General features: G+C 53.5%; 2 protein-coding genes across 3 annotated transcripts in view; one reads left to right on the top strand and one right to left on the bottom strand.

Moving 5' to 3' along the window:
• The window catches only part of LYRM4 (LYR motif containing 4), a 92,112-nt gene extending 81,775 nt beyond the window's left edge, over positions 1–10,337 (top strand). The window contains 1 exon segment of one of the 2 annotated variants that reach the window (NM_001076306.1): positions 9,890–10,337. In NM_001076306.1, coding sequence (NP_001069774.1) covers positions 9,890–9,958 — 69 coding nt within the window. In that variant the 3' untranslated portion in view covers positions 9,959–10,337. 2 annotated transcript variants of the gene reach the window in all.
• Positions 10,338–14,048: 3,711 nt separating this feature from the next.
• PPP1R3G (protein phosphatase 1 regulatory subunit 3G) lies at positions 14,049–25,206 on the bottom strand. The gene has a single exon (XM_059880708.1). The coding sequence runs from the start codon at positions 23,735–23,737 to the stop codon at positions 22,703–22,705; it is 1,035 nt and encodes a 344-aa protein (XP_059736691.1). The 5' UTR covers positions 23,738–25,206; the 3' UTR covers positions 14,049–22,702.
• Positions 25,207–26,804: the final 1,598 nt, after the last annotated feature.

The following is a 26,804-nucleotide window of genomic DNA, read 5'->3' on the forward strand; positions in this document are numbered from 1 at the left end:
TGGTTTCTGTAGCCTTACTTGGAAGTGTCTTGTTGATCGAAGCTGTAGCCATGATGCAGTAGCCTATAGAGTCGTGCTGATGGGGTGGGTTGAACTTTGCTTCTCCCCGGACCTCGGGCTGGGGCCAGGAGCCCGGATGAGTCAGCTCTCACCTCGGCAGCTGCACTTTGAGAGCAGCCTCCCCCCGGCTCCCGCCACCCCAGGCCCTTGATCTCTCAGCCTGCAGTAGCAGAGACGTTCACACCTGTTGCCCAGGATGTTAACAAGGCGGGAGGTCCAGTGCGGGGTATTACGTGCCCACTGGAAGTGCCTGGAGCTTAGTTGGCGTTCGGTGAACGTTAATACTACTCTTCTTTGGGGATTAAATTCTCAGGCTTTATCTCTGGCAACCACGGAATTTGAAAAAGTTAAGATGAATGGAAGTTAAGATGGATGGTGGCGATGGCTACACAAAATTGTGAACGTATTTAATGCCGCAGAACTGTACATTTAAAAATGGCTCAAATGGCATATTTATTTTGTGCATATTTTACCACCGTAAAACAAAGAAAGTATTGGGTTTGTTTCAAATTCTAGAGCTGGGAAGCTTTTTTGAATGGAGTCAGCAGGAAAACTTAAAAGAAAGTCCTTGTCTTTGAAAGAGACATGACTCGTGGCATCGCGAGTGGACCCTGCCTGGGGAGGTGATTCCGATGCCTGGAAAGCACACGCAGCTGACGGGCACGCAGCTCACAGTCCCAGGAGGCAGTTAGCTCGGAGAGGTTGGTGAGGAGCAGAGAGGCTCCTTGAACAGACAGACATCTGCTTCCAGCTGCAGCCGGTGTTAGTTTGCAATGGCTGTGGTTTGTTTGTTTGTTTGTTGTTTCCCTTCTTGGCCTTATTACGGTTTGATATGCAAATAAAAGTTGTGTATATTTAAGTGTATGGCATGATGTTTTCATACCCACACACACTCTGACATGATTGTCACAGCCGACCTGACTAAAATCCTACCCACAAACAGTCCCCTTTGTGTGGTGAGAACACCGCGATTTGCTCTTAGCAGATTGCAAGTGTGCAGAACATCCTTTGGAACTGAAGATGGCCACCCTTAGGTCTCCGCACCGGTCTAATCTTATCAGTCAGAGTTTGTGCCTTTTGATCAGTACCCGTGTCCCCTCCCCCATCTGGTAAGCGCCGCTCACCCTAGTACTCTCTGAGTTTGGCTTTTTTCTTTTTATCTCCACATACACATGAGATCGTGCAATACTGTCTTTTGTGTCTGTCCCAGCCCAGTGTCCTACGGGTCCATGCACGTTTTCACAGATGGAGGGATTTTCTCCTTTTTATGGGCGAGTAATACTGCTTTGTCTGTACGTGCACACGCATATACACAGCATTCTCTTTTGTCCATTCGTCTTTCAACAGACACTGGTAGCTTCTGTCTCCTGGTTGTCAGAAGCAATGCTGACTGTGGGCGTGCAGAGATCTCTTCACGGGACTGGTTCCATTCCCCTTGGGTATAAACCCAGAAACGGGGATGCTGGATCAGACAGCGGTTCTGTTTCTGATGTTTTTGGAACCTCAATTCTGATTTTCACAAGTATAAACCTGTACCAGTTTATTATTCACTTTGTTTTATTGGAAAATATGAACAAACAGTAGAGAGAACAGTATAATGAGCTCCGAGTACCCATCACCCTTCTCCCGCCTCTCGTAATTACATCTTCATGGCCAACAGCATTCTAACGCATATGCCCACCTATGTTATTTGAGAAAATGTATGTTTTATGTGAAGCTATTTTAGTACACACTTGGAAATACAGATTATTTTGTGAAACATAACTACAATACCATTATTATAATGAACATACTAACAGTAATTTTTAATATCATCAAGTATGTGTGTTCAGTTGCTCAGTCATGTCCAACTCTGTGTGACCCCATGGACTGTAGCCCACCAGGCTCCTCTGTCCATGGGATTTTCCAGGCAAGAATACTGCAGTGGGTTATCATTTCTTTCTGTATCAAATATACAGTGTTTAAATTTTCAGATTATCTCACTAATAAATTTTCTTAATTTTGTATGTTTGACTTAGGATTCAAATAAAGTTTTAGATGATGTCTCTTACCTGTGGGTTAGCCCGTATCTTCCCCCACACGCTCTTGTTTTTCCTTGTCATTTGCTGAAGAAGTAAGTTCGTATGTCTTGAGTTTTGCTGGTTGCCTCTTTATTTTGTCATTTATCATACATAAAAGTTGATAGTTGGATCTTAACCAGCCGGATACTTAACACTTGGCTAGATGCTAGACTCACCTGGGAAATTTAAAAGAAACTCTGGCATGTGCAGAGATAGTCGGGCAGTTTTTAGGTGAAGTTAGACAAAAAATCACCTCATCCCCCAGCACCTCCACTCCAGAAGAACTGAAGCAGTTATTTGAACAGAAGCTTGGGCAGCAATGTCCATAGCAGCACTGTTCACAACAGCCAGAGGTGCAGACAGCCCAGGTAGCCTTCACCTGAAGCAAAGGGCTGGACACACGAGGACGTGTGCATGCAGCAGAAATCAGCCTTGAGGTCTGCGAGTTCCTGATCACACCAGTAAAAGAAGCCGGCCCAAAGCCACACGCTGTATGGTTCCATCTCTAGGAAATAATTCAAGATAAGGAGACCCGGAGAGACACGAATAAATCCATGGGGGTGGGGCGGGGGCTGACTGTTGGGGGTGCGAGGTTTCCTTTGATGAGGGGGGCAGTGACCAGGCGCCCCGGGCTGGATGGCGCCAGTGCTGGGTATAGCACGTGACTGTCACTGATGCCAGCGGTGGGCTCTCTCCACCTGCCTCAGCTCTGCAGCCTGGCCTGAGGGGCCGAGGGCGCTTCTGTTTGAATAACATGGGGCTTCTGCTTAAAATACTAATTACAAGGGACAGAAGCACTTTCAGAGGATTTGTACTGGAGTACAAAGATGATGGAGTTTGGTCTTTCCAGGCCAGGAGCTGGCCATCTCCTCCCTCCATTCCCTGACCCTTGAGAGGCTTACTTAGCTCTGATAAAGTAGCGAGGTGTTGTTATGGATATATATGTATTTGGAAAGGCCATAGGTCTGGAGTCAGAAGACCTGGCTGGGTTGGACTATGTCAGCTCCATAATTCGTGTACCAGTTGTAAAAGTATAGGCAGGTCACTGAATTCTTCTGATTCCCTTTATTCATCCAGAAGATGTATGTATCATGTAGTGATAGGATATTTGTAAAAATTAAGGGAGAAACTAAAATTAAAAGATATTTTTAATGAAATTAAAAAGATGGTTTATCCTTGTAAGGAAAGCTATGAAAACCCTCGACAGCATATTAAAAAGCAGAGACATCACGTTGCCAAAAAGGGTCCATCTAGCCAAAGCTATGGTTCTTCCAGTAGTCATGTATGGATATGAGAGTTGGACCATAAAGAAGGCTGAGCGCTGAAGAATTGATGCTTTTGAACTGATGCTGGAGAAGACTCTTGAGAGTCCCTAGGACTGCAAGGAGATCCAGCCAGTCCATCCTAAAGGAGTTCAGTCCTGAATATTCATTGGAAGGTCTAATGCTGAAGCTGAAGCTCCAATACTTTGGCCACCTGATGCGAAGAGCTGACTCATTGGAAAAGACCCTGATGCTGGGAAAGATTGAAGGCGGGAGGAGAAGGGGACGACAGAGGATGAGATGGTTGGATGGCATCACCAACTGAATGGACATGAGTTTGAACAAACTCCAGGAGATAGTGAAGGACAGGGAGGCCTGGCATGCTGCAATCCACGGGGTCACAAAGAGTCGGACACGACTTAATGACTGAACAATAACAACAAAAGGGAGAAGCTAAGCAGTTAAGCCACTCAGCCTGGTACCTGCCCAGAAAATGTGACTTTCCTCATGATGGATTGCTCAGCAGGTGAAGCGGGGGGCAGGGGTCACAGAGGAGGGTCAGGGTGAGATGCAGAAACGCCCCTGTGCTCACCCTGGGGTTGTCCTGAAAGCCACAGTCATGGAAACCTTGGGGTGAAACCAGGTCAGAATCCCCCACCTGCTGGTCAGTCCTGGCCTGCCCCCTGGGGGCCCAGGACTGTGCAAAGAAGCAGCTCTGAGTTCGGGGCAGAGTTGTGAAGCCAGGATGTGTGATGGTTGCCTCTCAATTATGATTGTATTGTGCTTTTTCTTTTCCACCCAAATTGTATGCTCCAGGTCATTAACTATTCTTCTACAATGTCATTTTTAATGACTGCACATTGAGGATACGCTTTAAGAGAAAGTGAAGGGCAACTCTCTGGCAACTAAATCAAAAGTCTAATCAAGAGTAAATTAACCTGAGAAGTGGAAGACTTTTTACGATTTTCTTTGGCCAAGTCCTTGAATGTCTGGCTCTGTTTTGTTTTGGAGGAGTGATATCAGAATCTCCCACTGTAACCTTGCTTCCATCCAGCTCTCCTTTGGTTTCTGATGGTCTCCGCTTTGTGTGCTCAGCCGTGGTCTCCTCCAGTGCCGCAGGTCTACGCCTGCGACAGCTTTTTCGTAAATGCTGCTCATTATTCAATCTAGTGTTTTAGACTCAACTTTACCTGGTCTAAGGTTAATGTCAACTGGTATTCCCCCGCCCCCTCACCCCGAGTGTGCCTCGTGTATCTTAATTCATCCCTCGATTTTCAGTCTTTATCAGATACTTTCGCTTTTGGAGTCTTGTTATCTGCCCCTGTGGTCCTGTTTCATACAGGGGCTGATATGGCTGACTTTGTTCCTGTCGTCTCATCCTGTTATTTATCACGATTTGTTTTCTCTTCTTCACCTCTCCATCTTTATTGGTCTGGGAACTCTGTTCTGCTCTTCTGTATCTTTGGTGACTGTCTCCTGTAGGCGGATGCGGAAACTTAGATGTGTACGCTTTTCACTGTTATTTGAAAAAGGATGTTTGGTTTTCCATCAAGACACCCCATCTCCCTGTGTGTTCAGTCACTCAGTCATGTCTGATTGGTTGCAATCCCGTGGACTGTAGCCCGCCGGGCTCCTCTGTCCATGGGATTTCCTAGGCAAGAACACTGGAGTGGGTTGCTATTTTCTGCTCCAGGGGATCTTCCCGGCCCACGGAGCGACCCCGTCCCCGCGCATGCGCACATTTCACAAGTACGGTACAGCCGTGTTTCCCCCTGAGTCTAAGCGCTCCGACCACACTGCCTGCCATTGGCCGCTCCCAGCAGCGTTGTTACAGTCAGACGTTCGGGTCAGGTTCCTTCTGTCTGGCTCCTAGGTTCCCTTCAATTCAGTTCATTTCAGACTCTCAGTCGTATCCGACTCTTTGCAACCCCATGGACTGCAGTGCACCAGGCCACCCTGTCCATCACAAACTCCCAGAGTTTACTCAAACTCACATCCGTGGAGTTGGTGATGCCATCCAACCATCTCATCCTCTGTCGTCCCCTTCTCCTTCTGTCTTCAATCTTTCCCAGCATCAGGGTCTTTTCCAGTGAGTCAGTTCTTCACATCAGGTGGCCAAAGTATTGGACTTTAAGCTTCAGCATCAGTCCTTCCAATGAATATTCATGACTGATTTCCTTTAGGATGGACTAGTTGGATCTCCTTGCAGTCCAAGGGACTCTCAAGTCTTCTCCAACACCACAGTTCAAAAGCATAAATTCTTGGGCGCTCAGGTTTGTTTGTAGTCCAACTCTCACATCCATACATGACCACTGGATTGATTCCTTATGTGTATTGTTATTTTGTCTGTCGCCTCTCTGGTGTTCGGGTCTGGTCGTTAGCCTGCCCTGCATGGCTGCAGTTCCGGAGGTGACAGAGGGACAGGGTCCCTCCCCTCAGGGACCCATGCAACAGCAGTGCCAGCAGCTGCCTGTCCTCCGGTGCAGGCTGAGCTGGGCGATCTGGCCCGGGCACCGCGTCTCCCACTGCTGCAGCCGTCCTGCTCTGGGGCAAGTGCAGGCTGGCCCCGGGGAGGAGAGCCCATGTCCCAGCCCTACTCAGCGCCAGCGGGCGTCTGCAGCTTGTGGCCCAGCAGCCTGGTGCTCTCCACAGTGGCGTAGGCACAGGTAGGGCTTCCTGATGCCAGCGCCCCCAAACAGCAGGGTGTTCAGGGAGCAGGTGTGTCACTCACCAGGGCAGCACCCCCATCACAGGGGGTTCAGAGGTCTGTGCCTTCAGTCAGGTGGTCTCTCGGTGTCCACTGCCGTGTTCTTTTCAGCCTGGCTTTGGGGTGGGGAAGAGAGAAGGGAGCCCCGTCACTCAGGTGTGCCAGGGTACATCCACCCCAGGGTTTTTCAGGAGGCTCCCGGCCCTGGGAAGGTGCGGCCATGGCTGACGGCCGGTCCCCACATCCCTGCGTCTCACACAGCAGTGCTGGCAGGGCGGGCGCTGAGGGGCACAGGCCGCTGCTGAAAAGAAGGACAGAGGGATGTGTGTGTCCTGACCCAGGGGTGCTGAGTGTGAGAGGCGGGCTGTAGGGACGTGGACGTGCTCGTTCTTCCTCCTTCTGTGTCTGCTGTCGCCACCATTTCTCACGTGAAACAAGGTGGGCACCTGCCCCCGGGCATGGCATCCACTCAGGAGCTGCTGGGTGTGGGGGTTGGAGACACTGTCCCGGGGGGGTTGGGTCACGGGGGCAGTGCCCGGGGCGGGGGGTGGAGAGGGTGGGTGCTCATCCTTTTCTCTGGGGGCACCTGCTCACTCCTGCCTTCTCAGCACCTGGCCGATTACGCCCACACTGGGCCGGCCAGCCAGGAGGTGGGCACCCTCACAGCCCGAGCCTTCCGCCATGCCGGGCGCCTCTGGGTTGCGCTCTGGACACCCGGTGCCGTGACCCCGACTGGACCCGCTGTGTTCGTCGCTCTGGATGTTGTGAGTCTCTTCGTGCGGCCGTCTCAGGTGTCGTCACCCTGCACCCCAAACCCACGTCAGGGACTCGCAACCAAGCGGAGCAGTGCGTGACCGCGCCCCGTGCCGTCCTTGTCCAGTGAGACGCAGAGCACGGCCTGGCAGCAGGCCTCCAGAAGCCAACCGTCGCCTACCTCAGTACTTGTCTTTTTATCTGACGTTTTCACGTTTGTCTAAAGCAGCTCTTTAATTTGAATCGGTTCACACTGACCCTGGAAAAAGGGTCCTGTAGGGATGGCAGAGCACAGAGCGGCCTGACTGTCCGAGAACGCGTGTGGACAGCGTTCCCCAGGCTGGGTGTAAAGGTGCAGGCCGGAACCCGCTGGCCCCAGCACCGGCCCTGGGACTTTAGCCGCAGGTCACCTCACCTCGTGGCCGATTCTTGCGCTACCTGGGCCTGGCCTGGCCTGGGGCCCGCGTGCAGGCCCGAGGGGCGGCAGCGTGACCGCGCACGGGCTTCTCTCTGGCGGTTTGCCTGGCTCCTGCAGTCACCACCCTGGGGAGGGGCCAGCTCTCGTGCTGACGTGATTCTGGGTTCTGCCCACTTCCAAGAGAGCTTGGTAAAGCCCCTCCAGCAGCACTTCAGCAGCCGCGGGTGCTGACCTGCCCCCGGGTGGCCTTCGCCTCGCAGAGCTTCCCCACCCACCCCGGGGACTCGGGGCCGCTGGCCAGCAGACGGTCGGCCTCTAGTGTCCCCCCCCGGGGCCAGCTCTGCACCCGTCCCTGGGGCCGAAGGACGGGGAGTGCGGTGGGCGCTGGCCAGCAGGTCTCCTGCTTTACCCAAGCAGCGTTCCTCAAGTCTGAACTCTCTGGAGTGCCCCCTGGTTCCTGGCTCTGCCCTCTTCTCTGGAGCCCTTCATGGCGCTGAGCGGAACCAGGTCGCCTCACACGGCTGCATTTCTTGTGACAGCACCTAGCCCCGTAGATGCTGGCTCTGAGAAACAAGAACTGCGTGAACTGTCTGACGGGGCTTCTGTTAGGAGGCCCAGGCTGGGCAAGGGGGCCGTGGGCACACACACTGTCCACCGTGGGCCAGCTGGAAAGACGCGTTTGTTCTGCCAAACCGTCAGACCGTCCAGAGGGTCAGTTGTCAAGCAAATGCTCACTTTTAGAAAGTAGTTTTGCAAGATCCATCAAGAGCCATAAAAATATTCATACCTATTTACCCAATAATCCCATTTTTAGAAACCTTTTATAAGCAAAATCAGAGATACTATAAAAGGTTTATACATGAGAATGGTAACCCCAAGACTGAGCAAAAACTCCACAAATACTCATCATATGAGAATGATTAAATAAATTATGCCTCTTCACAATGCGGCTTTGTCCATTATTAAAAATATCCTTTCAAAGACTATTTCATGACATAAGGATATAAAGTTAAGTTTTAAAAAGTTATGATTCTAAATTTAAATATTCTTCTTCAATATATGTGCATACATTTTAAATGTATAAGTGAATAAAAAGACTAGACAAAAAAATGCTAAAATATTAATAGCCACATACTCTAAAACAGGTATTGCGGGACAAAAGGAGATCTGTCTAAGTCTCCGTGTGGCTTTGTTCAAACTTCAGAAACTTTCAGACTGTCCGTTAATGGCACTTCCCCAGGTGATAGTAACATTGCTTCCACTTATCCTGGGCGCACCTTCTTCTTTGCAGTGACCTTTTTTATCAGTCATCATATAGTCTACAATTAAAATTCACAGTATGCATTCATATCAGTTAGGATTTGGTTTACTTGTGTATAACAAAAAACCCAAATAACACATTTAAAAATATAGAGATTTATTTTTCTCTCACATAAAAGTTGGCAATAAGCTAGTTAAGGTGGCTGGTGGCTCCACAGTCATCAAAACCTCAGGCTTCTGCTTCCTGCCTCTCATCTTCAGTGTGATGAGGCAAACTTACCTCCTAGTGCTAGAATGGCTGCAGATGCTCCAGCCATCAGGTTACAGTTACCTCCCTCCTTGTCTGTCTCCCCTCCCAGACTCTGAGCTTCCTGAGGGCAGGGTCAGTCTCAGTCTCCCCTGAGCACAGTCCTGGTACAGGAGGTGCCCGCCACTCATCTGTGTCTTGGCTGGGAATGGGCTGCCCTTCACACCTCCTCCAGGGCTCCTGGGGGCTTTCCCTCAACAAATGCCCCTAAGTCATCTCTGCGGCTAAGCCCTCTGATCTCTGCTTACTTCTCTTGTCCTCTCATCAGTGGTCGTAGGACTGGGGGCCCCAGGGCCACAGCATGCCCGGGTCACCTGCCCTGCCTTTGAGGGGCTCTCCAGGAGACCTGGATGGACACATGCCCTCGAAGGTGGCCCAGGTGGGCTGCCAGGTGGGGGCAGCAGGCTTCCCAGCATCCCTCTGTTTGCTGCCGGCTGGGGGAACATTAGGAGGTGGAGCCGGCCCCTCGGGAGGTGGCAGGAAGCCCGTTACCTGCCCGCACTGCAGCACACGTGTGACTGTCCTGGGGCGCTCACACCCTATAGGCACCAACCGTGCTGTGGGTCCAAAGCAGAGGACTGTGAAGATTTGCTGGGAGCCTCCAGGGCTCTCTTACAGACGAGGATGCTGAGACCAGAGGACAGGTGGACAGTGAGACAGGTGCGTGAAGAGCCAGGCTCTGCCCGGTGTGGACAAGGCTCACTCACGCTTTACGGTAAAACTCCATCCTGACGGAAGAACCAGTCCTAAGGGCCGGAAATCCTGTGGGTGCGGAGTCACTGTGCATGAGGCAGCCTGGGTCTCACCATCTCAGGATAGCCTGCCTCTGGGGCTGTTCCAGGGGCGAGAAGGCGTGAATGGGAACTTTGCACTGTCCCCAAGGCGGGGGAACTGGTTGGGGGCGGTGGGTACGGTGCCAGGACGCAGCCAAAGCAAAGCCGCGACTGCACTCTGCCCACAGCACAGTCTCCAGAATGACGCACGTCTGTGGAGACGCTCTTTCTGAGTTTTCACAGCTAACGGAGCCCGAGTTCCTGATCTTTGTGTTCTCTTTGCCTCCAGGTCCACATTGGCCAAATGTATTCAACCGACAAGCTTGTCATTGAGAATCAAGAGAAGCCCCGGGCCTAGGAGCCGGGACCAGCCTCCAGCAGCAGCAGGACCACCGGCAGCACCGTCCCGCTTGCCGTGGGGCCCCCAGCAGGCCTCGGGGGGCCTCTGCACCAGCTTTAAATAGCCTCACTCTGCCTGCCCTCCAGGGACTGATGAACTGAGCGACGTGTCCCCTCTTCTGCAGCCTTGGTGACAGAGGTCGGCTGGCGCCGGCTGTCCTCTGTTCAAGCGTCAGGATGAAGAGCTGGAGTGCCTCGAGGGAAGGCCGTGTACAGTGGAGTCTCGTCCACCCCACCCCACCCTGTGGCTCCGCAGCACCTGTATAGAGCATTTCCAGACGTGTTTCTCGGTCCTTGACAATAAATGGAAGCATCTCCCTGGCCTTCTCTGCCAGACACACGTGTCTTCATGACTAATGCGCTTTTGGGTCCTGCTGGTGCTGGGCCTGCAGAGGGCGGTGGGGAGCCCAGCAGGGAGGGTCCAGCCCTGAGCCGAGTGTCCCCTTTGCAAAGACAAGTCCACACACTGGAAGAGATCCAGGGACGGAGGGGAGCAGGGTGCATTCTACCGCTGAGACCCAGGCCCAGCGTGACCACAGAGGTTCCCTGTGTGTGGCTGCTCACCTGGGGACGGTCCTACAACCCGATGCCCAGGGTGGTCTCAGGATGACTGACATCAGCCCCACCCCAACCTGTTTTGAATCAGAATCTTCAGTCTGACACACCCCAGGGGACTCCAGTGTATGCTGAAACGTGCGTCCCAAAGCTCACTCACTGAGACACAGTCACCTGGAGAGATTGGAGTTTTTAAAAAGAAATTTCTCAGCACTTCATATTTTGACTTGATAAGTGACAGATGAGGCATAGTTATTTATTTGTTGTGTTGTTCAGTCGCTAAGTCGTGTCCAATTCTTTGCGACCCCATGGACTGCAGCATGCCAGGCTCCCTGTCCATTTCCAACTCCTGTAGTTTACCCAAACTCATGTCCATTGAGTCGGTGATGCCATCCAACCATCTCATCCTCTGTCATCCCCTTCTCCTCCTGCCTTCAGTCTTTCCAGCATCAGGGTCTTTTCCAGTGAGTCAGTTCTTCACATCAGGTGGCCAAAGTATTGGAGTTTCAGCTTCAGCATCAGTTCTTCCAGTGAATATTCAGGGTTGATTTCGTTTAGGACTGACTGGTTTGATCTCCCTGCTGTTCAAAGAATTCTCAAGAGTCTTCTCCAACACCACAGTTCAAAAGCATCAATTCTTTGGCACTCAGCCTTCTATATTGTCCAGCTCTCATATCCATACATGATTACTGGAAAAACCATAGCTTTGACTGAACTGACCTTTGTCAGCAAAGTAATGTCTCTGCGTTTTAATGTGCTGTCTAGGTTGGTCATAGCTTGTTTTCCAAGGAGCAAGAGTCTTTTATTTCATGGCGGCAGTCACCATCTGCAGTCATTTTGGAGCCCGAGAAAATAATCTGTCACTGTTTCCCCATCTATTAGCCATGAAGTGATGGAACCTGATGCCATGATCTTAGTTTTTTGGATGTTGAGTTTTAAGCCAGCTTTTTCACTCTCCTCTCTCACTTTCATCAAGAGGCTCTTTAGTTCCTCTTCACTTTCTGCCATAAGGGTGGTGTCATCTGCATATCTGAGGTTATTGATATTTCTCCCGGCAATCTTGATTCCAGCTTGTGCTTCATCCAGCCTGGCATTTCTCATGATTGACTCTGCATAGAAGTTAAATAAGCAGGGTGACAGTATACAGCCTTGACGTACTCCTTCCTGATTTGGAACCAGTCTGTTGTTCCATGTCCAGTTTTAACTGTTGCTTCTTGACCTGCATATATTCTTCTCAGGAGACAGGTGAGGTGGTCTGGTATTCCCATCTCTGTAAGAATTTTCCAGTTTGTTGTGATCCTCACAGTCAAAGGCTTTAGTGTAGTCAGTGAAGCAGAAGTAGATGGCTTTTTGGAATTCCCTTGCATTTTCTATAATCCAGCAGATGTTGGCAATTTGATCTCTGGTTCCTCTGCCTTTTCTAAGTCAGAGGAACCATAGTTCAAATCACCAACAATAATTTATAATTTTTAAATTTCTCCTGGTCTTTTTAATGTTTAGCCAGTTCAGGAAACTCTGCTCTTTGAGTATGTTACAGGTAGAAACAATATTCGTGTGAATTTATCCTTGAAAACACATCAGTTCAAAACAGGAAAAGAAGGAATTACTAACCTACTTCTGGGGGAGTTTATTTGGACACCAGTTTTTTGTTGCTTACCACCTCCCTCCATCTGCAGTACTAAGTGATTTTATGACTCGTGTGTTTGGGTTTATACCAGGCTCGTGTAAACAGCCACAGGTCCCAACGTGGGGACTGTCGCCGACGAGCCGCTGCAGCACTCCCCACGTCACTGTAATTCTCACAGTCACGGGCGTCCTCCCGCCCGGGTGAAGACCGTGTCTGCCCGCCTCGTCTGTGGATGGTAGATGGTGTTGGGACACTGCATTCAAATGGTCCCAACATGCGTTCGTGACGTCTGGCCCTAACCGACTGCTCCAGGACGCTCTGGCCCACGTGTGCCCGTGAGACCCATCCCTGCTCAGTCCCAAGCCTGTTCCCCCTGTAAACCCAGATCTTTGCATGTCTTAGGGCCACGGTGTGAGAGCACCACTCAGCAGATGGTGACGTGGTAGGAGGCAAACCTCCCCACCGCCCCAGCTGGCTGTCCGGGGGCAGTGTCTCAGCCTGGGTGTGTGGCTCCGGGGCCCATTCTCCTCTGCCCAGGCAGGGGTGTGGTCGCTCAGAAACAACTGCGTGGGACCAGGGTGCCGCCAACAGATGTCAGCTCTGATGTCACTCCATGAAGGAAGCCTCCAGAGCCTCGCACCGCCCTTCCCCTCCCACTGAATTCACTTAGCAACTGAAACGAGAAGATCCTATTTGTTCTCAGAGGTGAGGTGAGCCCTGTCCACAGAGACTCTGCCACCAAGCGAGTCCCCTCCATTTCCCTCCACCTGCGGCCTCACCCGAGTGAACCACCGTGCCCCCCGCCCTTGGAGGGGACGACAAGCTTGCAATCCCCACACCAGGGGGCAGGTTCCCTGGGCTGCACTGGGAGGGCGTCTCCTGGACTCCCCAGCCATGGACACAACGCACCTTGATGGACACGGCAGAACCCAGATGATCCAGACTCGACTGAAGACAACCGTAGGGACCACGTTTTAACCGTTCCGCCTGTTAAACTGCAGTAGTCCCGCGACAGTGGCCCCGGTGAGACGGTGAAGCCACGAGAAGCAGCACATGGGTCGTGGGCAGGGACACAGCCAGGGAGGTCAGCAGATGAAGGCGGGCCCCTCGCTGGTGCTCCGTCCTAGGAACCAAGGGAGCAGCCCACGAGGACGTGCGCTCCGCAGATCCCAGGGGTGCATCTCTTTGTTACAGAGGATCTGGAGCAAACTCATCCTTGGTAAAGAAAGCAGGCTTTTTCTCTGACCGTTTGCCCTGAGTCTGTGGGCAGGGCTCACCTCACCTCTGAGAACAGAGGATCTTCCCTTCTCAGTCTGTCTGCAGCCCTTGGTCCTGCAGGGAAACTTTCATGAAAATGGCTTCTCCTGTCGAGATCCACATGGGGCGTAAGACAGATACTTTTGCTCAGGAGATGCTCAAAGGCAAAGCTTTAAGTCCAAAGACCCTCAGAGCAGAGCCCTCCGAGATGAATCTGGGAGACTGCTGCCACTAACACCTACAGCAGACAAAGCTGGTGTCTTGTTGTCTTGAAGTTAGACACCACCTTTGGAGTGGGAACTGCACTGCTCTCTGACCCAGCGTCCCTGCGCCCCCCCCGGAGGGCCGTTGTCAGGCATCGACGTGCGGGCGGCCCCTCCCCGAGGAGCTGGACTTGCAGGGGTCATGGCTCAGCAGGAAAACGGCTTCCTACAAACGACCCGCATCCTTTTCCTTCTAAAGTGATGAGCTTTCCTAGGAAGTTAGAAACCTTTTCCTCTCATCAGCCAGAAAGTTACAGGGAGCCCCTCATAAATGTCAAGTTAAACATTGTGAAAATATTTCCATAGAACTTCCCTTCAGTTACTGAGTGAATTCAGGTGACTACGTCTGTCTTGAACACAGAGACAGTTTAATAACAACATAACTGGTTCTAAGTTTTTAAAGGAGTAATTTTTTTTTGCCTTTAAAAAATGTATTTATTGAAGTAACGTGGACTTAAAACGTGTTAGTTTCAAGTGTACACCATAGTGACTCTTTTTTTTTTTAGATTTGTACAGGGTCTTAGAAAAATGAATTTGTTATTCCATGGAAGGAGTACTTTCCATTTAGGTGCACCTCTTGCCTGGAAAGTCCCATGGACGGGGGAGCCTGGTGGGCTGCAGTCCATGGGGTCAAGAAGAGTCGTCACAACCGAGCAACTTCACTTTCAATTTTCACTTTCATGCATTGGAGAAGGAAATGGCAACCCACTCCAGTGTTCCTGCCTGGAGAATCCCAGGGACGGGGGAGCCTGGTGGGCTGCCGTCTATGGGGTCGCACAGAGTCGGACACGACTGACGTGACTTAGCAGCATGTGATTATGAAGCACATGTAGGATACACGATCGAGGACTCCAATATTAATGCTCAGAGTCTCGTCTTCCACTCACACTTCAACCATGGAGCATATTTAGGATTATTAACTTGCCAGATTTTAGCATGTATTTTTATTTCTAAAAACACAGCCTTTCACTTCCTCATGGGACTCTACAAACAGAAACTTGTTCAGAGAGGAAAAACGATGTATCAATAACCCAGACTGCAAAAATAAATAAAACATTTATTTAAAAAAAAAAAATTGGAAGACAGGAATATGGTGTGGTGGGAGGAATGCAAATGGTGGGGAAAAAAATCCAGCCACTGAGGCGGAGAGGTAAAGACTTGGGTCTAATTTCACGTTCAGCTCATGAACATCAACTTCATGTTCCAGGGTCCCAGGGCTGCTGCTGCTGCTAAGTCACTTCAGTCATGTCCGACTATGTGCGACCCCAGAGACGACAGCCCACCAGGCTCCCCCGTCCCTGGGATTCTCCAGGCAAGAACACTGGAGTGGGTTGCCATTTCCTTCTCCCAGGGCTGACCAGACCCCTAATGACCTTTCCAGCTCTAAAAGCCTGCAATTCCGGTTAAATCAAAAGGAAAGAAACCATCCTGCAGACCATCTGAATGCTAGTCTCGTTTTCGTTTTTCCTTTGGCCATACCTTGTGGCTTGCAGTGTCTTAGTTCCCCAGCCAGGGTTGAACCCGCACCCTGGCAGTGAGAACACCGAGTCCCAACCGCTGGACCACCAGGAATTCCCTGAATGCTAGTTTTTGGCACAATCAGCAAGAAATCTTCAGCATCCGTCCCCAGCTTCGTGTGGAACTTCGGTGCTGTTTGGAGCCAGCCAGAGCACTCAGCCCAGCCAGTGGCCCACAGGAATATGGATTTGGGATGGACTGGGCAGTGAAGCCAGCTGGACTCCTGCAGAGGCACAGAGAACCAACTCATGGTGGAGGCCCATGGCCCCTTGGGTTCCTCCCCAGCCAGCAGTTCAGAGTCTGAGTCAACAAGTGTGTTTCCGGCTTCTTCTAAATTGAGCACTTTTTCTCCCTGGCTTCTGCTGCTTCTGTGATTCCTCAAGGAGAATTTGAACCCAGTTGAGAAAGAAAAGGGACATCTGCCTCTTGCTCACCAGCAGTAACTGTCCCCGTCTTCGCAGCAGGTTCAAAAGAAAGTTCTGAATGTACTCGGCAGAGCACTCAGTTTGGGGTTGAGGCACGCGGAGGCTGACACCAGCCAGGGGTCCCCGCCCCCAAGAGTCTGGCTTCATGGCTGGGGAGCCCCACTAAACACCTGGAGAACAACCAGAAAACCAGCCAGCGCTGGCCTGGGCGCGCGAGCAAGAGAGCAGGCTGGGCAGAGGGAGCTCGCAGAGATCCTGGGGCTGGAACAGCCTAGGGGTGTGAAGACTCAGGTCAGGAGGTGGAGGGCGTATCGGAAGGCAGGCACCCCGTAAGTGGGAGCGAAGACGGTGCAGGAAGTCCTGGCTCTTCAGCAGCTTCCTGGGCTTCACAAGGGGCTCAGTGGCAAAGAACCCACCTGCCAATGCAGCAGACAGACCCAGGTTCGATGCCTGGGTCAGGAAGATTCCCCTGGAGCAGGAAATGGCAACCCGCTCCAGTGTTGTTACCTGGAGAATCCCGTGGACAGAGGAGCCTGGGGGCTATAGTCCAAGGGGTCACAAAGAGTCAGACACGACTTACGGGCGGTCCAGTGGTCAAGACTCCACGCTTCCACTGCAGGGGGCGTGGGGTCAATCCCTGGTCGGAGAACTAAGATCCCACGTGCAGAGTGGCCAAAAATTTTTTTAAAAAATAGTGTGTGCTTGACGCGCCACAGAGAGCCTCCCTTCAAGCTCACAACCGTGTAGTCAGGCAAGAATCCTGCCCCTGCTTGGCAGACGTGAAAACTCACGCTCTCTAGGGAAGGGACATGTTCAAAAGCGCAGGGACAGCGAGGCCGAGCCGTGTCCACGGCCGGCCAGGCTCACCTGGAGCACGTGCGTCGCTCCCACGTGAGGCCACCTACAGGCAGCCAGCGTGCTTCTCTGCTAGCACCGCGCCTGGCAACACTTCACATGCTGCTCAGGAGCAGGTTTTCTTTCTTTAAAAAAAAGTTTAACGTTGGTATTAACTTTTTATCTGAAATGGTTTGAAACTCACAAGTATTTGCAGAAAAAGCAGAGAATTCCCGGGTTCACGTCTCATAACTTACCCCAGCGATAGTATCTCCTGTAACCTTGGCTCACTGGCAGAACCGGGAAATCGATGCTCGGATGCTACTACTGACCCGGGTTCTCCAGCCTCGTGCTAAGGTCTCGGGGCCGCCGCGCTGGGGGCCTGCATGTATATTGCAGGATGTCCACAGCATCCACGGCCTCGACCCACTCAGTCCAGAGCCCCCCACCGCAGTGGTGAGCCCCGAAAACGTTCCCAGACTCAGTGACAGCTTTCAAGGTCCCAAATCACTTCACATTCTTTATTCAAATTAGGACTTTGGGTTCAGCACTTTTTTTCAAGTGTAGCACATACAGAAATATCACCATAACAGCAGAGAAGCTCACAGAAAACTTCCTCCAAATTCCTTAGAACTGAAAAGACATTTTCAAACCACAAAGATGTAATCATCCTTTTAAAAATCGAGGAGAAACACAGGGACTGGGTTCGGACTACAGTAGTTCTGAGTTTAAACAGTATCAGAATCACTCTCACAGAAACCTGTTACTCAAGCCAAACTTTCCACCAGGCACATTTTTCAGGCAAATGTCAAAACGAAGGTTAATGAGGTTACTTTCTCTCACATTATTAGCAGGGACTGTTGCAGAATTCCTCACAAGCACATTAAAGTATCCTGTCTGGGAGGGTGAGCGACAAGGACCACTCGGGCCCCCATAGCTCCAGCTTGGGAGGGCAGGCTCTGTGTGCACCCCCACACACACAGCCACGGCTGTCTTGGACCCTGAGACATGCCCCCACCCCTCTGTGAGTCAGAGCTGTCCGGAGCAGCCTCCCTTGAGAGCTCAGGGCTTCCAGATACCCCGGGGTGAGCTGTGTTGCATTTTCAGACCCTGAAGGAATGATGTGGGTAGTTGGAGACATTGCAGTGGCCACAGACTCAACCACACCAGGCTGAAGTCAGACCATCGCTCACACAAGGGAGCCCCTGTGCTGAAGCCAGGTCCCGCTACCGACCGTCCCCAGCCTCCGCAGTCACGTACAGGTAACAGGTCACAGGTGTCTGTCCTACAGAGAATGGCACCGATGGCTTTAGAAACCCTTGGCTTAACAGACTCATCCCTGGGGTCTCCTGAGTCACCTGCACGCTGTCGGGTCAGGGCCCCAGAGCCCTGCCCTGGTCTTCACAGCAGCCTGCAGCCCACCCTGCCCAGGCCAGGGTCTCGGGGCAGGGAGGCCCCGCCACCTGCAGGCCCAGACCCCACATGGCACGTCCTCTCCCCGGCACCGGCTCCTGGCTCCAGGTTGGCGGGTCATGCAGAGCCGGGCAGCCCCCAGCCTCGGAACTGAAGACTTCGCAGGCCATTCTGAAAGTGTTTCCCCGGCCAGAAAAACTACTCTTTCAGGGCAGTTGCATCAGTACAGAAATTCCGTTTTTTTTGTTGTTGTTGTTAATCTTCTAAGATATTTATTTACGGATTTGGCTGCATCTTAGCTGAGAGACTCAGGGTCTTTACTTGTGGCACGTGAGCTCTGGTTTCCTGGCCAGGGATCGAACCCCAGCCCCTGCATTAGGAGCACAGGGTCTGAGCAGCTGGACTACCAGGGACGTCCCCAGAAAGTCATTAAAAATGACACACACACAAAAAAAAAACCAGCCAAGCCTTAAATGCCATTAACAGAAGCACTTCTGGTTCAGACACTTTGGGATGGGAAAATGAGCAAGGGAATCCCAGATCTAAACGTGGGCTGGTTTTGTTTTTTCCGAAAGAACATATTCTCCTCAACCAGGCTGAAAAGGACATACAAAATGGAATTCTCTAAGCCATTTTAAGTGCTTCTGAATGTAAATGCACATTTCTTTTTATGTAATGTAAAAACAGACAAAACCTAACTTCCTACAAGAGACATCACCTGTTCCTCCCACTTCGGTTATGAAAAATGCCGACTCAGCTGCATCCAAACAACCTCCTGATGTCAGGAGTTCTTCTCCCAGAGCCGTCCCTGGAGGCGCTGTACCCACCAACACCGTGGAGCCCTGCCAGGCAGCCCCTTTAAGGACCATGAATTTCCCACCACCGTGAACTTCTCACGTGCTCAGGTGGGTGTTTTCTCAACAGAACACGTGTAGCTGTTTCTAGAAAGGCCTTCTGCAGGACTGCGCAGGAATTCTTCAACCTAGAGGTTAAATGTTTCAAGCTCAGTTCACCAGACACCTGCTTTCAGTCTTTACTCCATTCAGAGTTTCAGACCGAGTTTCCCATTTCTGGACACATTAGGAGGCTGCTGGTTCTCCTTGAGCAATGACTTAACAAGTTTCAGAGAACCTGAGCAGTGCCAGCAATACTAATGGGAGGGGTAATTACACAAGTCTGATTTCTCCAAAATGTCTGGAAGTGTCTCTACAGCATCTTTGCTTTCCCAGAGATGATTGTGTATCTAGATTTCCGGGTTGAAATGGCTCTGAACTGACGTTGTAGACTTCCGCTCTTCTATTAGATTCACCAGGTACATCTCACTGTCACACCTTAACAGCGAGTCGTTGATCTTCGCCATCTCCCCACAGCCCAAAGGTGACTCATTTCTTTCTTTACCAAAAATGTGTCTGTTCACAGAGGGTGAAGCCAAAGAACTAACTCTACAGGATGCAAATACTACATCAAAAAGATTCAAAGGGCTTTCAGTCCTAGTGAGCCTAAAGTTAGAGTGTTTACCTGTCCAGCCACCAGCCTGGGAGGCTGAAAGGCCCACGAAGGGCTGCGTCCCGACAGCCCGCTGATCAGAGGGGAGCCTGGAGGAGGACGTGGAGACACAGCGGGTCACCTGGTGGAGCGTGTCCATCCATCACCAGTCCTGAGGAGAAGCAGGGTTGGCCTCTGCCAAAGGGGCTTCAGGCACCGGCCCGCTTACTGACAGTAAGGCCAGGATGGCCCTGCAGGACGAGAGGAGGGTCACTGGGCTGGGCCCAGTTTCCGCTCAGTCCCTTGCCTCTGTGACTGCACAAAGCACACCCCCCATGCTGGCAGACCGTCCAGGCCTGGCGTTGCGGGGGCTGGCCGGGCAGAGCTGACTGCAAACAGCCCACTGTTTGTTAGGGCTGCCTGCTAGGCTACAGCACGCACAGTGCCCCCTTTTAACCTACAAACCTGTGTCCCATGATGTGAGCCAGAAATGCACACCAGTACCGTGACGTCGCACAAGAGCAGAACCTCCCATTTCTTCCCGAAGGCTGTTCCTTGCACTCCTGACAAAGTACACACGACATAGGTCACAATACCCTACGTGGCTCCAAGCCACACACTCCTAAGAAACAAGCAGCTGAGTGAGGGAATGAGAAAGCCGAGCAGACTAAAACACGTAAACACCACTGTGCCAGAGAGCAGAAACATGGGAAACTCATAAAATGATTCGCCAGGAGTCCAAAACAGACCTCCAGAAACTAAACGAGCAGCGGGCTCTGCGTGGCTCAAACCCACAGCATCGCCCAGGAAGCCCTCCCCCTGGTCAGGGCAGGAGGGGTGCGGCAGGCGGGGGCGTGGCCAGGTGGGGAATCACAGCACACCGGTCGGGAGTCGGTCCCCCAGGCCCTGCAGCCGGACTCTGGATGACCACTGCCACCGCCCCCTGCTGCAGGACAGCTCCCGAGCTGTGGTCCTGGCGCCCACACAGAGCTGCCCGGTGCACCCAGAGCTCGGCCAGCTTCCAGGTCCAGTGGCCACACCCGCTGGGCCACTTTATCATTATAAAGTATTTGTTTATAAGCACATGTGAATTAGGTCATCCACATGACCATTTTTTAAAGTCCGCTTTACTCCAACTGTAACTTGTAATTCATTAATTTCTGATGGCTTTCCACTCATAAATCAGTATTTAAACTTTTTCCATGATCAGTTACCTTTGGCAAACACTGCCATAGTCAAAAAGGATATTTTACAAACCAGAGTTCAAACTAAATATTTCTATAGCTTGAGACATCCCATTTTGAGGCATGAAAATATCTGGCAGTTTTTTGTAGCTTGATGTTAATTCCGAGGGGTGCCATAGGTCAGCTGTCTTGACTTTCTATTATTTATTTTTTTCTTCTTCTTTTTTTCCCCTGCGGCATAGGGGATCTTAGTTCCTCAGCCAGGGATCAAACCCTCATTCCCTGCATTCTTAAGCACTGGGCCACCAGGGAGGGAAGTCCCACTGCTATTTCTTAGAAGAAGCAGTTGGAGTCCCCTCCCCAGTATAGGAATAATTGTACTTATTCCTATAAGTGTACTAAGATACTTATTTGGTGTCTTAGTGTTTACTGTAATCAACCAAGATTACCAAGAGTAAGGCAACCAGTTTTACCTTTACCCAAAGGAGGTTTATGTCAAGTGACAAATTTTTACTAAAAGTTTTAAGTGCTTTGTTAAATATAACTTTCAACATACAGTTTAAAAAAAAAAAAAAAATACTACTTCTCTAGAGCAGGGGTTGGCAGACTTTCTCTAACGGGCCAGACAGTAAATATTTTAGAATTTGCCATAAGGTCTCTGTTGCATCTACTCAGCTCTGCACTTGTAGCAGGAAGATGATTGTGCATAACATATACATGAATGTGCATGGCTCTGCTCCTACAAACCTGTACTGACAGGCATGGAAATTTGAATTCTGTACACTTCTTATGTGTCACAAAAATAGTATTCTTTTGAATTCTTCCAACTATTTAAAAATGTAAAAGACATTCTTAGCTCTCAGGACCTACAAGAACAGCCTTCAGGCTGCATCTGGCCCATGGGCTGTAGGTTGCCTACCCTGCTTCTTAGAAAGCAGCTGTGAAACCACCGGTCCCTGAAGATGAGCATTGCAAAACGGAGCTGACTATACTAGCCATGTGCCCGAACACGTGAAAACCAAAGACGGACAGATTACCAAGGGATGACGGAGATTTGAAGAAGTCGAGTCCTCAGGAGGCTCACTGGCCCTGGTCGTGCATGGCCACCTTATCCTGGCATCCACGGCCATCAGCAGTGAATGAAGACCACCAACCAGACTGGTGCCCATAGCTGTAGCCTGTGCCCAGTGGGTTCAGAGCAGGATCTTCTTGGTGGGCAGGCTTCATCCTTCAAGTCACCACTCCCCACTGTGGCTCCAGGAGGCACAGAAAGCTCTTTCCTTCCCTCTTCTCCCACTGGGGAGTCCAGCCACTGAGAGGCCAGCTTCTCTGACTGCCGATGGCCCATAAGTCCAGCAGCGACCGCGTGCTTTGCCTGCACAAAGGAGCTGGAGGCCGGGACCGGCTCTGGCGGCTCACAGCCAAGGCCTGACGATCACGCTGGCATTTCAACTCAACAAGCATCTTCTTCTGCCCGGGGAAAGAACGACTTATACGAAACATTTTTAAGAACACTCTAGCCCACTATGGAAAATCTAGGCCCTTTCCACATCCAAGAGGAGGGCTGGGACAAGGGAAATTTGAAAATACTGTGGTTTGCTTATTTTAAAGTGCAGCGGCATCCGCTGAAGATGGCCCAACTGCCAAGGCCTCCCAAACTGCCGGGAGCTGAAATATCAAGTAGCAGACATGCACGTGGCCTTAAATTTTCAAAAGGATATCTGTATGCAAGCGCAAACACTTCCCAGATCCCAATTAAGAGAAAAGGCAGCGACGACGGGAAGGCTCCCGCGGACCCACTATGCATGCCAGCCCTCGGTGCGATGCTTCCACCTCTCCCTGAGAGCTGAGGGGGCGTCCACAGTTAAAAACAAATCCCAAAGGTTTGCAGCCTCGTTCAAGAGTCTTTTATTCGTGGAGAAAGTCACTGCTCGGAATCTTGAGGACTTCTTCCCATTCGTTGCAAGGCGAGAATTCCAAAGGCCAAAGCGGCTGGGAAGGCAGGGCGCTTGGCCCGGGCTCCGTGCTTGCTGGCAGGATCTGTCTGGGTGCCAAGGAGCTTGCACTGAGGGCCTCCCTCTCTCCGGGGGCACGATGCCCGACTGCCTGGGCGCCGCACGCCATCAGCGCAGCCCCGCGGGCTCAGAGCGCGTCGGGCGGGCGCCCCGAGCGCAGCGTGTAGTTAGCCCCCGCGTTGTTGTCCCAGTACTCGCCCTGGGCGCAGCGGTAGCAGATGGCGAAGTGGACGGCGAGGCCCGGAGCGTCCGCGTCCTCCCCCTCCTTGGGCAGCAGGCCCGGGGGCAGGGACAGCGCGAAGTGGAAGCGCTCGGCGTCGGGCTCCTCGGCGTCCCCTGCCTCCCCCGACGGCGCGTCCGGCGGCAGAGGCTTCCCCGGCTCGGGCCGCAGCTCGGCCGGCACGTCCAGGAAGGAGCGCCACTCGGTGAAGGTGTAGCGCACGGCCACGGTGCGCGGCCCGGGGCAGCCCAGCACCCGGCCCGAGCCGGTCACCTCCGCGCCGCCGGGCGCCGCGCACTGCACGCGCTCCAGGCACACGCGCTGTCTCCGCAGGCGCGCGGCCGCGGCGCTCGGCCCGGGCAGCTCGAAAAGGGGCTGCAGCCCGGGCGGCGGCGGCGCGCGGCGGGGCGCGGCCACCACGGCGGCCAGCAGGCTGGGGAGCCCCTCCATGTCCTCGGCGCGCGCCGGGAAGCTGCGCAGACGGGAGAGCACGGCGGGCGGCACCTGCGGCTCCTCGGCCTCGCTGAAGTGCTTCACGCGGGCCAGGCTCAGCCCCAGCGCGTCTGCGAACTGAACCCGCTTCTTGCACTTGGCGCAGCAGTCGCCCGGACCGAGCGGCGCGTCCTCGGCCGCCTCGCCGCCCTCCGGCCCCGGGGCAGGCGGCTGGCGCTGCCGCAGGACCTGGGCCGCCTGCAAGATCGTGTCGGCGGGCAGCAAGAAGGAGCGCGCGCGGCGGCGGCTCTCCAGCTGCGCCTCCTGCTCCCGCGGGGTGACCAGCTCCTGCGAGGACCCACGCTCGGCGTCGGGTCTCGGGGCCGCCGCCACGCAGCCGCCCTCCGTGATGGGCGCTCCCGCGGCGGGCGGCTCCCCGGCTGCCCCGGGCTCTTCCGAGGGCGCGGGTCCCGGCGCCTCCGCACTTAGCAGCACCCCCCGGGGCTCCATGACGCCCTGGCCCGGGACTTGTCCTCGGGACACTTGACGCCTGGGGAGGTGCAGAGAGAGCGCCGCGCCCGCCTCGGTCCGAGAGGAAAAGGCAGGTCCAGTCGGGAGGCTCGGGGGTTTGCCCGCGCTGCCCGGAGCAGGGTGGGAGGAGGGCGCGGGCCGGGCGCGGCCGCAGGGACTGAAGCCGGCTCGCGGAGAGGGCGGGCCCGAGGGGCGCGGAATCCGGGCGGGCGGGGTCCCCGGCTCACCCAGTCCTGCCCGCCGAGCCCCGAGGTTAGCGCGCACTCAGCTCGGTCGTCCTTCTCCCCGCGAGGTCGGCCCAGCGGGTCCGGACGGGTCCGCCCTCCCGAGGGTCGCGGCGCGGTCTCCCGCGCGCTGTCACAGCGGCCGAGAAGGCGCAAAACTCGCCGGCGGGGCAGCTGGGCGGCGGCGGGCCTCGCGAATCGGCTTCTCCTTCCTCCCCAAGTTTCAGGCGCTCAGAAGCGGGCCCGGCCCGGCGCGATCGCCCCACGGGCGCCGGTGGACCCGGACCAGGTCTGGGCCGGAGGCTGCGCGGGGCCAGGGACCAGGCGGGGGCCGCTTCCGAGCGCCTCTGGAGGCCATTCGCGCGGGGCCCGGGCGCACGTCCCGCCCCGCCCCTCTCCCCGCCCGCCGCGCTCGGCCGGAGCAGGGGGACCTGGGTCACTGCCCAGCCTCCTGGAGCGGGCCCGCCGCGCGTCCCGGCCTTCCCAGGGATGCGAACCGAGGCGGGGAGGGGTGCTGCGGTGCTGCCCAAAGCGTCTTCTGGTGGTTTCGCTTTGTTTCCTTTTTAAGGCTAACTTTGGCTGCCTGTAGGTCGGAGTTTCCCAAGTCTGTCACCTGGCCGGGGTGTGCGAGCTCAGGACTGGGCCCACCCTAGGGTTCCAGTCTGTAGGCCCGGGGTGGGGCCGCAAAGTATTTCTCTCAGGAACATGCGTGAGCTCCTTCGTGGCCTCCCACGCTAGCGTGGAACGCCTTGATTGCCTGTCAGCCTGGGGACTTACAAGAGGCCCCAGACATACCTGGCGTGTCTATCCATTGGAACAAAGACAAGCTTTGGGGAAGATCATTGTTTTTACATTTACCCAAACGCTGACATAGGGCCTCCCTCATAGCTCAGTTGGTAAATCATCTGCCTGCAATCCAGGAGACGAGTTTGAATTCTGGGTCAGGAAGGTCCCCTGGAGAAGGAAATGGCAACCCACTCCAATATTCTTGACTGGAGAATCCCATGGACAGAGGAAGGAGCCTGGCGGGCTACAGTCCACGGATCGCAAGAGTTGGACACGACTTAGCAACTACACCACCACCACTAAAGGCTGACATGCTAGGGAGTGAAATACAAAATCCGCAAACTATCTTAAAGATCAGATAGAACTTGTCAGAGACTTTGAGGCTGTGGAGACCCTCCTGGGCTTCTGCTTCATCAGCCCTTCCCCCCCACCCCACCACCACCACCAGCACCTCCCATCCCCACCAGCACCCCACCCCTCCTCCAGGGCGGCACACGAGGAAGGCGGAACTTAAGGAGGCCTGGCTGTAAGGGCCTGTGGGCTGGTCCAGCTGTCCTGTCCCACTCTTTGGTGGGAACGTGGGATGCTCTGGTATATGGGAGGAGGCCGAGGTTAACCAGAAAGTCAGGGAAGTAGATATAGAAGAAGGCAGCTCCGACCCCATTAGGGAGGCCAGGGAGCCTTGGTGAGGGAGGGGAGTGGGGTTAACAGGAGGGCCGCTGGGAGGAACGTTTCAGCCACACCGAGGGGTGGGGGGGCACCTGCGAGAGTGGCTGCAGGCGGGGTCCCCTTCCAGGATCCTTAAGGCAGCCTCTGACTACCGTGGCGGCCTGGGCCTGGGTGCCCAACACCGGGCCCCTGTGTTCCTGTCTCAGCCCTCCTCCACATGGCCACTCCCGGGGGAGGCCGACCCCTCTCTCCTCCAGAACAGCGCCTATCTCGTCCAGGAGGATCCCCCTCCCTGCCCAGACGGGCTCAGGAATGAGCGATGTAGGATGTGAGGTGGGCATCTGAGAGGCAGCATCCAAGGGAGGTGTCCTTTCACCCCAGAGGAGATGGACGCTGATGTCACGGCCACCTTGCCACGGTCAGCGGTGGGGCAGTTTCTGCACGTGGGGAACGCAGGACCCTGTAGGCCATCGTGTGCTCCAGCTGCTCCAGTTAGCACAGCTCCGCTTGCAGAGCAGGGACTGTGTCTAACTGGTCTTTCTTACTTTCCCAGGATGTAGAATCGGAGGCGTGGTCTGAACTAAAGACCCAGGAGACAGGATAGCCGAGTTTAAATTTCAGTACCGCCTTTTCTGCAGGTGCTGTGACCTCTCTGAGCTGTGGTCTCACCTGTAAAGTGTACCATGTACCCACCCACTTGAAGAAGCAAAGCCTGCGACATGCTCTGCAAGAAGCCCCCGGCCTTGGTGCACAATGACTCTTTTCTGTTATTACCTGCCAGCGCAGCGTGTTCATCCATTAATTCACCCTATGTTTATTGCATGCCTGCTCCGTGCCAGACACTCCTAGGTACTGGGAACACAGCACTCAACAAAATGCGAGTCTCTGCCTCCTGCGAGCTCACATTCTAGCGTCAGGATGGGAGAGAAACAACACACACATGAATAAAGTATGCAGCATCCCTGTAAAGATGCCTGTGGGAAATACAGGCTTCCCTGGTGGCTCAGTGGCAAAGAATCTACCTGCCAGTTCAGGAGATGCAAGTTCAATCCCTGGGCCAGGAAGATCCTCTGGAGAAAGAAATGGCAACCCACTTCCGTTTCTTGCCTGGGAAATCCCATGGACAGAGGAGCCTGGTGGGCTACAGCCCACGGGGTCACAAAGAGTTGGGACACGACTGAGTGACTAAACGATAGGAAATACAAAGCCCTGCACATGGCAGAGACTCCTTAGGCGAGTTGACTGAGTCTAGTTCTCTCCCCTACCCTCCCATCCCCCACTTTTTCTCAGTCCCAACATCCCGTTTCCAATGAGATTGTATAATGTGGGGCCCAAACTCTGAAGACAGGCAGTGTAGATGTCACGCA

Source organism: Bos taurus, chromosome 23 (genome assembly GCF_002263795.3).
Source record: "Bos taurus isolate L1 Dominette 01449 registration number 42190680 breed Hereford chromosome 23, ARS-UCD2.0, whole genome shotgun sequence".
Classification (NCBI taxonomy): Eukaryota; Metazoa; Chordata; class Mammalia; order Artiodactyla; family Bovidae; genus Bos; species Bos taurus.